General features: G+C 39.5%; 2 protein-coding genes across 2 annotated transcripts; both read left to right on the top strand.

Annotated features, from left to right (window-relative positions):
* Positions 1–1,944: 1,944 nt before the first annotated feature.
* On the top strand, positions 1,945–5,013 carry exosc4 (exosome component 4). The gene is made up of 3 exons (XM_061731138.1): positions 1,945–2,170; positions 4,235–4,441; positions 4,530–5,013. The coding sequence occupies exons 1-3, from the start codon at positions 2,000–2,002 to the stop codon at positions 4,887–4,889; spliced, it is 738 nt and encodes a 245-aa protein (XP_061587122.1). The 5' UTR covers positions 1,945–1,999; the 3' UTR covers positions 4,890–5,013.
* Positions 5,014–5,949: 936 nt separating this feature from the next.
* gpaa1 (glycosylphosphatidylinositol anchor attachment 1) lies at positions 5,950–11,116 on the top strand. The gene is made up of 13 exons (XM_061731137.1): positions 5,950–6,046; positions 6,373–6,493; positions 6,598–6,777; positions 6,911–7,022; positions 7,134–7,281; positions 7,371–7,472; positions 7,640–7,836; positions 7,966–8,162; positions 8,250–8,403; positions 8,530–8,601; positions 8,693–8,886; positions 9,646–9,816; positions 9,920–11,116. Exons 2-13 carry the CDS (start codon positions 6,420–6,422, stop codon positions 10,161–10,163), a joined length of 1,845 nt encoding a protein of 614 aa, XP_061587121.1. The 5' UTR covers positions 5,950–6,046; positions 6,373–6,419; the 3' UTR covers positions 10,164–11,116.
* The last annotated feature ends 1,202 nt before the right edge of the window (positions 11,117–12,318 follow it).

Here is a 12,318-nt window from a genome sequence, read left to right as displayed (position 1 = left end):
TTGGAAGTTTTGGGATCCATCTTTATATTGTGACTTTTGTTGTGTTGCATTTCAAATTTAATTTCTTTGTTGATGAGTGGGTTCTGATGTGATTTCAAGAGGTCTGAGGGGTTTTATAATAAGACAGCTTCATATTCAATTCAATTTCAATTCAATTTTATTTATATAGCGTCTATTACAACAGAAGTTGTCTCTAGGTGCTTTCCAGAGACCCAGAACATGACCCCCAAGCAATTATTACATGAACATAACATAAACAATGGCAGGTAAAAACTCCCCTAGGGGCCTGTACTACGAAGCGGGATTTGAGGTTAGCGAGGTAACTTCAGGTTTAACCCTGGGTTTTCAGGACTACGACGGTGGTTCACTTCTTACCGGGGCACATCGCCATGGTAACTTATGCTGAACAGCTAACCTGCTCCGGAGCAGGTTATGTTCGAGATACAGATCGCCGGGTATAAAAGCACCGCCCACTGACCAATCAGCTCTCTTGGAAAATGGCATGCCCTTTCGAAGAGAATCCAGTGGAGCTCGGTGCGCGGATCGTGAGAGGATCCCTCCGAAGAGAACGCGTATTCAGGGACCACCAAAACCCCTTTGCTTTCCCTGATGAGTACCTATGAACGATCCAAAAAAAAAGGAAAAAAAGAAAAAAGAGGTGGAGGAGAAAATAAAAAATAAATCAATCAATGAATAAATAAAACAAATCATCACCCAAAATCCGATGTACAGTCAATCCAAAACTAATACCAATTAAATAAATAAATCAAGAAGAAATGAAAAAGAAGATGCATTTGTAAGGGGATAGCAAAAAAGGGATTTTCAATTTCGTCCCTCGAACATTCTGAGAAGTCACTTTAAAATACTAAATACCCCCCTCCTGAAAAAATAAAAAATTAAATAAAATAAATTAAAAAAACCCAATTCTTTGGTACAGCATCAGCACAAGTTATCGGTCAACAACAATAGTTATAGAACCAATATATACAGACTGTCTCAGAAAATTAGAATATTGTGATTTTCTGTAATGCAAACACAAAAACAAAAAAAATGTCATACATTCTGGATTCATTACAAATCAACTGAAATATTGCAAGCCTTTTATTATTTTAATATTGCTGATCATGGTTTACAGTTTAAGATTAAGATTCCCAGAATATTCAAATATATGTTTATATCCCTATGAATTTACGCATTTATACAGTCAGCGATCTTTTGCCAGCTGTCTTTCCTGCATTTTGCAGCTGCAACTGTGTTGCTTTTTGCCTGTATTATATGCCTATACTCATCATATTTCCGTAAAATTATTGTTTGCTCTTTGCTACTGAAATAAGCGGCTCTGACAGCGGACTTCTCCATGCTTGCGATTGGTCATGCGCTGAAAACACCGCCCCTTTTATGTGCACGCGCTCATATCCAGATTGGAGAAACCTGGGTTGATATACCGAGTTGATAACCGCCGTCGTGTGACCGCTTAGCGTGATTGCAATTGTCCCGCTTAGTGAATCTGGATAAGGAAAAGATATCCTGGATATGTTGAACTTGCTTCGTAGTACAGGCCCCTAGTGGGAGAAAAACCTTAAGCCAAACAGTGGCAAGTGACATATTTAGGTTCTTCAAAAACAAAACAGACTTGACATTAAATTTCACTTGAGCAAATGAGAAGTAAATACATTTTCAGGACACATGGCAGGAATATTAGGATATATTAGATATGGAAAACATTTGTTTAGCATTCTGGTGCTGGGAGGAAGGTGGGCGGGGAAACAAACCCCTGTCACTGAAGTCAAATAGAAACAACAAAGGAAGTACAAAGTCTGGCTAGAAAGGGTAAATATTTTCTTTTTTATTACATGCATTACAAACAATGCTGCATGTTGTACCGTTTCGTACTCCAGGCCGGTTGGTGGCAGCAACGCGCCTGCAAATGAGTTCACCACCAACATAGAAAACAAGCAGGCTCGTGTTCGTCCTCCTCTGCGCGGGTGTTGACGGAGACATGGCGGGTCTGGAGCTGCTGTCGGACCAGGGATACCGTCTGGACGGGAGGAAAGCCACCGAGCTGCGGAGGGTCCAGGCCCGCATGGGTGTGTTCACGCAGGCCGACGGGTCTGCGTACCTGGAGCAGGGAAACACCAAGGCTCTGGCGGTGGTTTACGGTCCCCACGAGGTGAGCAGACACCAGGGAGCTGCAACACCTTTAGAAACAACACGGAGACACGTGAAGACCCTCACATTCACCTGATAAACACGTCCAAATACGCCACACTGTACAGTCTATCTCAAGTAGCTGACGAGGAGCTGTAGTTTAGTTGCTTTTAGGTTATTTATGTTCTGGTTAAATACAAAACAGCGCAAATAATGTTCAAAGCAAGGAATAATCTACTACAAAAAAATACCAGAAGGGGAGAACTAAACTTTAGAAAACAAAGTACGAACAACAATGAAAAGCATGTGCATATCGAACTGTGGAGTGACTCTGTGGAACAGTTTGGAGCAGAAAATGAAACAAAGTAATAACAAATCTGTTTTAAAAAGAAATACAAAAAAATATTTATAAACAGGTATATGGAAGAGGAAATGGGTTGACGGGGAGTGTGAGAAACAAATAAGGTGGGGAAAAATGGTATATTATACTTGCTTAGGATATGTTTAGATATTTATGTAGTATATATTATCTATTGAGAGAGATAGTTGAAATGATGTAATGTATGTTATATATTTATTGGGTATGTAGCACATATATATTTATAGGGATATTTATGTAGTTTATATAGTGTATATTTATATAGATGTATATAATAGTTGTATTTTCTATATATTGATATAACATTTATGTAATATTTATATGGTCTATATACTTATATGGATAATTATGTAATAATAGGTATGTTTACAGAGTATTTATATAGATTATATTTATATTGTGTAGATATAATACTGTAATAGCAATTAATGTAAATCCATAGTGTTATAAAGGGGTAGGAACTAGGGAAAAAGTGTACACTTCTTCCTACTCCTTTTTTTCGAACATATATTTATATGAAGATGTAAATGTTTATCTTTTTTTGTTATTATTTTTACTTTCATTTTATATACATGTTCGAAATAAAAATGAATTCATTCATTTATATTATTAGTAATACAATTACATCAACATATAATGTTATAGCATACGTTAAAATATAATTACAGTATAATAATGTAGCCCAGTTAAAATATAAGCCATGGTTTAAATAATAACTTTTGAAAAGGTATTTATTATTTTTGGTATTTTAGGCAACAACAAAACTTTTGAGTGTTAATTAATATTCCTGAAAGAATAGGGGTATTTCTCATCTAAGGTTTTCAACCTACAGTGTTTACAGCCCATTTACTATTGTTTACATTTTACTATTTTTGTTTGTTTACTCAACATGTGCACTAATCATTGCAATAATCATTAATACATGATTGATTCATTATTTTATTTTTTTTATAAATACTGACTGTTGTGATTTTTTTTTTTTGATTGCCTACTTAGTATAGAGGTTCCATTTGGGTACAAATAGGTCATTACTACAGTAAAACTGAACTTTAAAAACGGTCTAATACGTTAGATTTCGGGTAAAAACTGCATTTAAAAAGTAAGTTCATGATAGTGTGGTTTTAAAACAGTCAGAGCTTTTATTAATTTAAAAGAGATACAGAATAATTAATATTAAGTTATTCAGAGTTAAGTAAGAGAACTCAGAAGCTCTCCTCTCATTTACCTATGCAACGAGAGGGCCGCTACAATAACCATGATAATGAAAATTAGAAGAAAAAAAAGCATGAAATGATGCAATGGGAGTCTGTTTTGTTTATGAAGCTGAACATCAGGATAAAAGTGTCAGCAATAAACCATCAAAGTAGCACTTGAGTAAGGATGCTTTAAAAAGACACTTAAGTAATAGTTTGATTAATTTAATAGTAATTTATTCCTGTTACAAATTCCCAAACATGATCTCTGCATATGGCTGCTTGCAGTTAATCTTTGGAGGATATCTTAACTCTGTTTACCAAAGTGTTGCATATTGCATCAATGTCTTTCGCTTTAAATGGGATTGGTGTGAATATCTATGTCCCAGTTTATAATCTGTTCAGAATGCAGTTTTTACATTTACTTCAAAGTACAAACCTTCAGCACTGATTTGGTTTGGAATTTTAAGATGTGGTGGCACATATTACTCATTGCTCCTCTGTCACTCTTCAGATGCGAGGTTCTAGGAGTCGGACTCTTCACGATCGAGCTGTCATCAACTGCCAGTACAGCATGGCCACCTTCAGCACGGCAGAGAGAAAGAGGAGACCTCATGGAGATCGCAAATCCACCGAGATGAGCCTCCATCTCAAGCAGACGTTTGAAGCTGCTGTGATGACCCAGCTCTACCCACGCTCTCAAATAGACATCTATGTCAAGGTAGAGGTTAAACAGAAGCTGCACCGTGTCCCACATTTTTAGAAAAGGAAATGTCTTGTTTTTGACAAAACAATTTTTCATATTGCAGATTTTGCAGTCAGATGGCGGTAACTACAGCGTGTGTGTGAATGCTGCCACGCTAGCAGTGATCAATGCAGGAATCCCGATGCGAGACTACGTGTGCGCCTGTACAGTAGGTTTTGTGGATGAGACTCCCCTCGCCGATCTGTGCTATGCTGAGGAAAGCGGTGGAGTGAGTTCTCTGGCTTTAGCGCTGCTTCCCCGGGGAGGACAGATTGCTCTGCTTCAAATGGACGCAAGGCTGCATCAGGATCACCTCGAGACTCTGATTGAAGCTGCGATGACTGCTTGTAAAGGTGTGAGCAAGGTGCTGGATGATGTGGTGAGACAACATCTTAAAGAAGCTGCAGTACACACCAGAGAGTGAAGTGGGACCAGTGGAAGAAAATCTGGACTGTTGGACTGAGAGCAGCTCTTTTTTTGTTTTTGTATTCACTCATGGCATTTACTGTATATTTTATATGAACCCAACAAATAAACATTTGCATGTGCATTGTCATTTCTTCTTCATTTGCATCTAATGAAAATTAGAATGACACCACATATGTGTCTTGTGATGCTTATTGTTTGGCAATGTTTAGCAGAAACAGAGGAAGCCACATATGAATCACTGTAAAAAAAACAACAAAAAACTAGAGGAACACTGACACTGTACAAGAATTGATGAACAGACTATATTTTGAGGTAAATTAGCTTATTGTTCCTTATGGACAATCCAATTCTCAAAGCAAATATAGATGGGTAGAAGAGTTCACTTTTCCAGGAAATTCAGTTTGGTCTTCAAAAGGAATATTTTAGGGATTCTTTTTTACCTTTCACCATCACAACAGCTCTATTGCGACAGGAGTGAAGGATGAGACTTATTTTTTTACTGTTTTTAATCATAAACTCATGTTTGTCCAATTTGTGCATGTTTTAGCCTGTTTTGTCGTGCAGATTTGCAATTCTGCGTTTATTATTCATCTGGTGTTAATTATATTGTACTAATCACTGTTTAAGTTGTGGGTAAATGTTACTGTTCAAACAAGCTTTTATTAACAGGACATATATTTAGAAATTATGACCATTTTATTAACTGAAACCTATTTCAGCATTATGGAAATTTCTAAATAGGTTCAACACCAACTTATTTGAGCCAGTAACGATTATCGCATCATGCAAATAACTTAATTGTCCTTTTATGAATTTATTATGATAATTTACTCCAAACATGGTGGTAATGTAATATTTAAATAGAGTTGCGACATTTCCATTTATTCAATTTGTCATGTAGTAGCAAGAGGAGTAACGTGATTTGGGTCATAACAGCTTTCTAGAATTTCGTAACACATTATTTAGTTCTCTTAAAATCCTGTGTTTGTTTTATTTTGTTAACTGCTGAGCGGAAGTCGGTCTCCAGTGTTTGTTTTATTTTGTTAACTGCTGAGCGGAAGTCGGTCCCCAGTATCAGCGCTCCGACAGGAAGAAGGAAACGTGCAGAGAACAAGCCCCACCTCTGCAGGTGAATGAGACCACTGGACTGAGGTATGCTTTCATTCATTGAGTGATGACAGTAATATTTGTATAATTATAAATACCACCCCCTCTTGATTGAGGGCAACATTTCGAAGCATTTATGATTTCGCTAACACAGACCGCAAACTAGCTACCTAGCTATCAGGATATATATGATAATCAGTGCCAGAAAACCGCTCGAGTTTACATACAATGGTATGACGTGCAGATATTAAACTGTTCTGTGATGATAACATGGGTCATATGGAGATATCCGGCTGTCCTGTTTAGCAGTAATTGACCAGTCTTCACTGTGTAGAAATGATAGTTGCTGTGCTTGTGTGTGATGCCTTCAGGGTCCTGTGAATCCAGACTTCCTTATTATATTGTAGAGGACAACAACATGGGACTGCTGTCTGACCCCAACAGAAGAAGGGCTTTGATTGGCATGTTGACACGCCTCAATGCTCCAATCTGGTGAGCTCCACATATTAGTGAATGTCTTTTAATCACATTTTTTGCTCTTATGTTTTGGACCCATGCTTCATCAAATCTAATTTCTCCCCCTCTCTCCGTGTCAGTGTGGTCTGCTATCTTGCCGGAGTGGCTTGGTTCATGGGCTTGGCCTTTGAGCCATTTACCTTGCGGACGTACATGTCAGAGAATGCCATGGGATCCACCATGGTGGAGGAGCGATTCCCTGCAGGTGAAAGGGCACTGGCCACAGGCAGAGAGTTTGCTGCTCACAAGAGAAAAGTTGGGCAAGTATTGTTTGTTTTTTCCCTCAAGCAAAAATAATTTCCAATAATTTTAGTCTTTTCCTTTAACTATCAACACAATTATAATTGTATAACACTTTTATTATTAGTTTAATTGACTTGTATTGCCCTGTAGTGGGATGCCAGTGGACTGGCTAGTGAAAACCATGCAGGCTCGAGGACTGGAGGTTTTTACCCAGAGTTTCTCTCGCAAACTTCCCTTCCCTGACGAAAACAAAGAGAGATATGTGAGTTTGTGATGAAAGCTTATTACATTTGTCCAGTTTTTTTTCCCTGACATCGCTGCTCTCATCTAGTGACGGACTGTTATATTGATATTTGTTATTTATTGTTGGTAGCTTGTGAAAGGCACAAATGTATATGGCATCCTTCGGGCCCCTAGAGCTCCACGGACAGAGGCTCTGGTGCTCAGTGCTCCCTGCAGCCTCGGCGATAACAACAACCAGGCTGTGGGGCTGCTGCTCGGCTTGGCCCAATACTTTCGGAGTGCGTACAGTGTGTTCACACAATTAGACAACGTTAGAACGATATTTTTTATGGTGCTTTTCATCATAACATTAGTTTTGTCCTTACAGATCAGATTTTCTGGGCTAAAGATATCATCTTCCTTGTGAATGAGCATGATTTGATTGGTATGCAAGCCTGGTTGGAAGGCTACCACCACACCAATGTTACAGGTGATCATCTGCATTCATCCAGTACCCATAAACAGTTACAACTAAACTATTAAATGATAAGTTATTTTGTTCAATATAATTTGCTAAGCGTCTTGCAGGACTGTCTTAAAAATGGCATCATTTTTCAGAGGTTTTTTTTTTTTTTTTTTCTGGTACGGTTTATCTAGGTATGGACTGGTCTCCATTACAAGGCCGCGGTGGTTCGATCCAGGCCGCCCTGTCCTTGGAGCTCAGCAGTGATGTCATCACCAGTATGGACATAGTCCTGGAAGGCCTCAATGGCCAATTACCCAACCTGGATTTGACAAACCTTTTCTATGCTTTCTGTCAGAAGATAGGGATCCTTTGCACCATCCAGGGCAAGGTAAAAGCTTCTAAACCCGTGTGAAATAAGATTTTTGCAAAGCAAACATAATATTCTGGAAGGAATGCATCACATTAGTTTGCAAAGCCAAAGTTCCACCTTTCTTTTTCTCTGTGGATGATTGTGCAGCTGCAGAGGACTGACTGGGACAGCGTGTCCGGCTACAGCCATGCAGTCCAGACCATGATGCTGATGGCGATGAAGCAGGCTAGCGGGCGGCCGTGGGGAGACCACGGTCTGTTCTTGCGCTACCACATTGAGGCCGCCACCATCAAGGGCTTCAACAGCTTCCGTCAGTATAAGACTGATGCTACCACCGTTGGCAGGTCGGACATATTGCATACTCACTTTGAATTAGAATGTTTATTATGATTTTCAGCTCCATAGTGATTTGGGTTTTTTGTTTTTTTTAGACTGCTGGAGGGAATGTATCGTAAACTGAACAACCTCCTGGAGCGCCTGCACCAGTCCTACTTCTTCTACCTGATGCCGTCACTTTCTCATTTTGTTTCGATTGGATACTACATGCCAGCCTTTGGCCTCCTTGCTGTTATCCTGCTGCTTCGTGTATCCTCACTCCTCAATTCTAAATGCAGTTAAAAGTCGTCCTTCATGACATGTGGAGAAGTAACTGAAAAACAGCTGATAAAATAACCATGTAGTCTTTAAAGTTTCTCCTTGACTACTGTACAGGCCTTAGACCTATGGGTTCAACTTGTGACTCCACCAACCAGAACTGAGGATGGAATTGCTGATATTGAGCAGGTTTTTGCACAAACACTATGATCAAAATCTAACAAATGGTTTACTTGAGCCTGTTTAATTTCCTCTCTAACAATCTGCTTCATTCCAACAGTCCAGTCCGGGAGTGCTGTCGGTGCTGACTCCTCTGGTGATCAGCCACCTGACCGGAGTTGCTCTCTACATGCTGCCAGTCTATTTTCAGGAGATGGCTGTCGAACATTTTCCAGTTTCTGAGACTGAAGCTGTTGTCCTGACGGCTATTGCTGTTTACACAGCAGGACTAGCTTTACCGCATAACACAAACAGGTAGCCAGTCTCCATTTTCTAGCTCTAAATCTCTTTTATTTATTTTATTTTGTTCTCTCCTACAAGCTTTGTTAAGATGCCCAGCTCAGATCTATTTTTGGCATGACTAGATTTTATTCTGATTGATTTTTTTTTTTTTTAGAAAGTCTCGATATTAGGAGACATTTTAACAAAATCCCTGATGAGATAACACTGATTCAGATGTGAACCAAACCGCGCGCGTAGATGGTTTAAAGTGCAGCTCTGATCAGATTTCTGTAGCTGTGTGCCACTGTAGCGGCTTTGGCAGCTCAAATTCAAATTTTGTTTTTGTTTGTTTTTTGTCTCACGCACAAATGGACAAAACGGCAAATCCAGAGCAAGAGCCCTTTTGTGCAGAATCAATATGTTGTCTAGCTGTAGGTTGTAGAGAACTATGTGTTGGGCAAGACTGCCCACTTATGATATTTAGGAAATATTTTAGGTAAAGTAGGAAGAAATCCACATCTACAAAGCTGGATCCAGTGTGGGGCAAGGCATTTACTGATGTTTGCACAAATCAAATGGTCATGTGCAGTTGAATGCCACACCTTGTTTTAACAACCTAATTGGAGAAATGAACCCACATTGATTGTAGTCTGAACACAACCAGAAAGTTAAATGATTGATCTATCGTAATGTCCACACTGATTATTTCAAACGTAGACCTATGTCCAATGGTTGAAACAGTGTGGATCTCATCACAGAGCTGCAGCTGAGCGAATCATTTGTGCGTTGCAGACTGCTGTCCGGCGAGGGGACGGAGCAGGGCTGGAAGGTGCTGAAGCTCGTGGCCGTGCTGTACCTGGCTGTGGTGCTGGGATGCACCGCCCTCATCAACTTCTCCCTGGGATTCATCCTAGCTCTCACGCTGGTGCCTGTGGCTGCCTACGTTACACCCGACGTGCCCAAGTAATACACCTGCATGCACACTTTAGTCACTGCCTCTCTGATGTGGTTTTTGAGTCATGATGAAGTTGAATTTCACTGTCCTTTTCTTTTCTTCTCTTCTCAGATTTCTATCAGCTTTTGTCTTTGTCCTACTCAGCCCAGCATTTACGCTCCTCTTCTCAGTATTTTTCTTCCAAGAGCTGCAGGAAATGCCTGTCAGCTTCCTAGACGGTTGGTTGATGTACCTGTCAGTCATCTCTCAGGGCATACTGGACCACTACCTGTATGGGTCTCTGGTATTCCCACTCATCGCCTTGCTGGTCTATCCATGCTGGCTGCTTTTCTGGAACATCCTTTTCTGGAAGTAGCCTGCAGGTCCAAATAAGGCTTGTGAGCGTCCCATCCCCTTCTGAGTGGATGTCAGGCTTCTCTGTATTGAGGGGAATGTCAACAACTACTGTTTAAATCAACTGGAAAGAAGACTTGCCTTGGAAAGAATGATATTGCTCGCTTGTTGGACATTTTGTTGGTGATGTAATATTAACTCCACGTATTTCACTCTTTTGAGAGTGAAGCAATTTTGGAACCGACAAAACAGTTTTTTAAACTACGAGGAATGAAGTTATTGTACCTCACTTTTCGAATTGTGTGATTTCATAAAGGGGACGGGGCAGATCTTAGCCTGTTATGTTGTGTTCTTTCTGCCAAGACAGAATGTGATTGAAGAAATTTCTTTCTGCATTGTTTAGTTTGTGGTGCATGAAGAACAGTATAACAGTTTCTTTTTATTTTTACTTTTGTTAATGATGTATATCAGAGTGGTACAGTTAGACAGCACTAAACAAATGGTTGCAGTTGGCTGCTTCCTTTTAAGATCTCTGAACAGCCTCTTTACACACAGCACTTTGAAGGTGGGACGCTGCGCTGATGTCCCTCCCTGTTTCCTTTGAAAGATCCAGAGACGGAACAGTGGGGCATTGCTTTTGTTGTGCATCTTTTCTGCCTCGGGAGGAACAAAGAGTCAAAACACTGGTGAGCCAGGATGGCAGAATACAGCGCTCCTTCCACTCAGATGGTGCTGTGTGCAATCATAGCGCTGTGTCACAGCGGTCTGTGGGAATATTTTAAAGGGCAACAGTGGCGGGTCAACAAGAGCGGCTTTTTTGTACCAATATGGTGCAACCTCTGTGTGAAAATGGCTTATATGTACATCTGTTAAATAAGTCATCCATCCAGCTATTTCTTTTTTTTTATACCCGTTTTGATACATTTTCTTTGAAACATGTTTGTCATATTTATAACCGCCAAAATAAAAAAAACCTGAACACTGCCTTTTACATTACTGCCTTTTAGATATAGCACATTTTTAAACATTAAACACTTTTGGGAGCCATTGATGCCACTTAGTTTTTATAGACAGCAATTTGCAGTCTATATTTTAGTGAAAAGATTACACCAAATGTTCAAAAGGGGACATTTTGTCATTAGACACATTTTTATTCTAAATTTGATGTCTGAAACAGTCACATAAGTAACTATGAAGAGCCTCCTCAACAGACGTATTTGTATATATATATTTATATCATTATTTTATAGCTCACAGTGATTCATACAATCTGTCTTGTGGTCTGATCAAATATGAAATTATTTTCAAAACTTGTTGACACCATATTGCACAAACTGAAGAGAAAAAGAACCACATAACTTACTGGCACAGAGTTCAAAGGCCGGCATACATGGTGATTTAAGGATTCACTGATGGCATAAGGGACTTTGGCGAAGCCACGAAAGAGGCTGGACATTATGTTTATACATAAGTTTTGGAGAAGCATACCGTCCTTTTTACTTCTGCAGGACAACGCCAAACTACATTCTGCGTTTAGCATCATACAGCAGCATCATTCCCAAGTAAAGGAATCCTGGTGCTAAACTCACCTCCCTACAACCCAGTACAAATATTGTAAGGTTGTCAGGAAAAGGCCCCCCGTGTAAAAGAACATGGAAGCACAACTGAGGTTTTTAGAGTCAGATTTAAGTCCGTCTGTCCAACAGCTAAATATTGATTGAACTTAGGTCATGACATTGGACAAAGATCTGAAACAATCTGAAAAAATTAAAATGGCTGAAAGATGAAAGGTGTTGGAAGAGCTTTGTCAAAGTTCAAACATCAACCCAAGTGAGATGCTGAGACAGGGAGAAGTGTATATAAAGGAATACGTAGAAAGCTCAGTGAACCAAAACAATGTCATAAAGAAGGGATCAAAATCACTCCAATGTGATAGACTGATGAAGTAATACAGGAAATGACTTCATAATTATTGCTGCTGAAGGTGCTGCTACAACACCTGAATCTTGGTGGTACTTACCCAGTTTTCTCCTCAGAAAACGTTAGTTCAGTTTGCACGTGCCTAACGTTGAGACCCACAAAATCAGAGGATTCTTTAAAAATTATTTTACACACTTTACACATAAGCTACATCAATTTCAACATATTTACTTTGTATCATTGTCACAAATGTTAAG

This window comes from Cololabis saira, chromosome 10 (assembly GCF_033807715.1).
Source record: "Cololabis saira isolate AMF1-May2022 chromosome 10, fColSai1.1, whole genome shotgun sequence".
NCBI classification, from domain to species: domain Eukaryota; kingdom Metazoa; phylum Chordata; class Actinopteri; order Beloniformes; family Belonidae; genus Cololabis; species Cololabis saira.
This window is presented reverse-complemented; position numbering and strand designations above follow the sequence as displayed.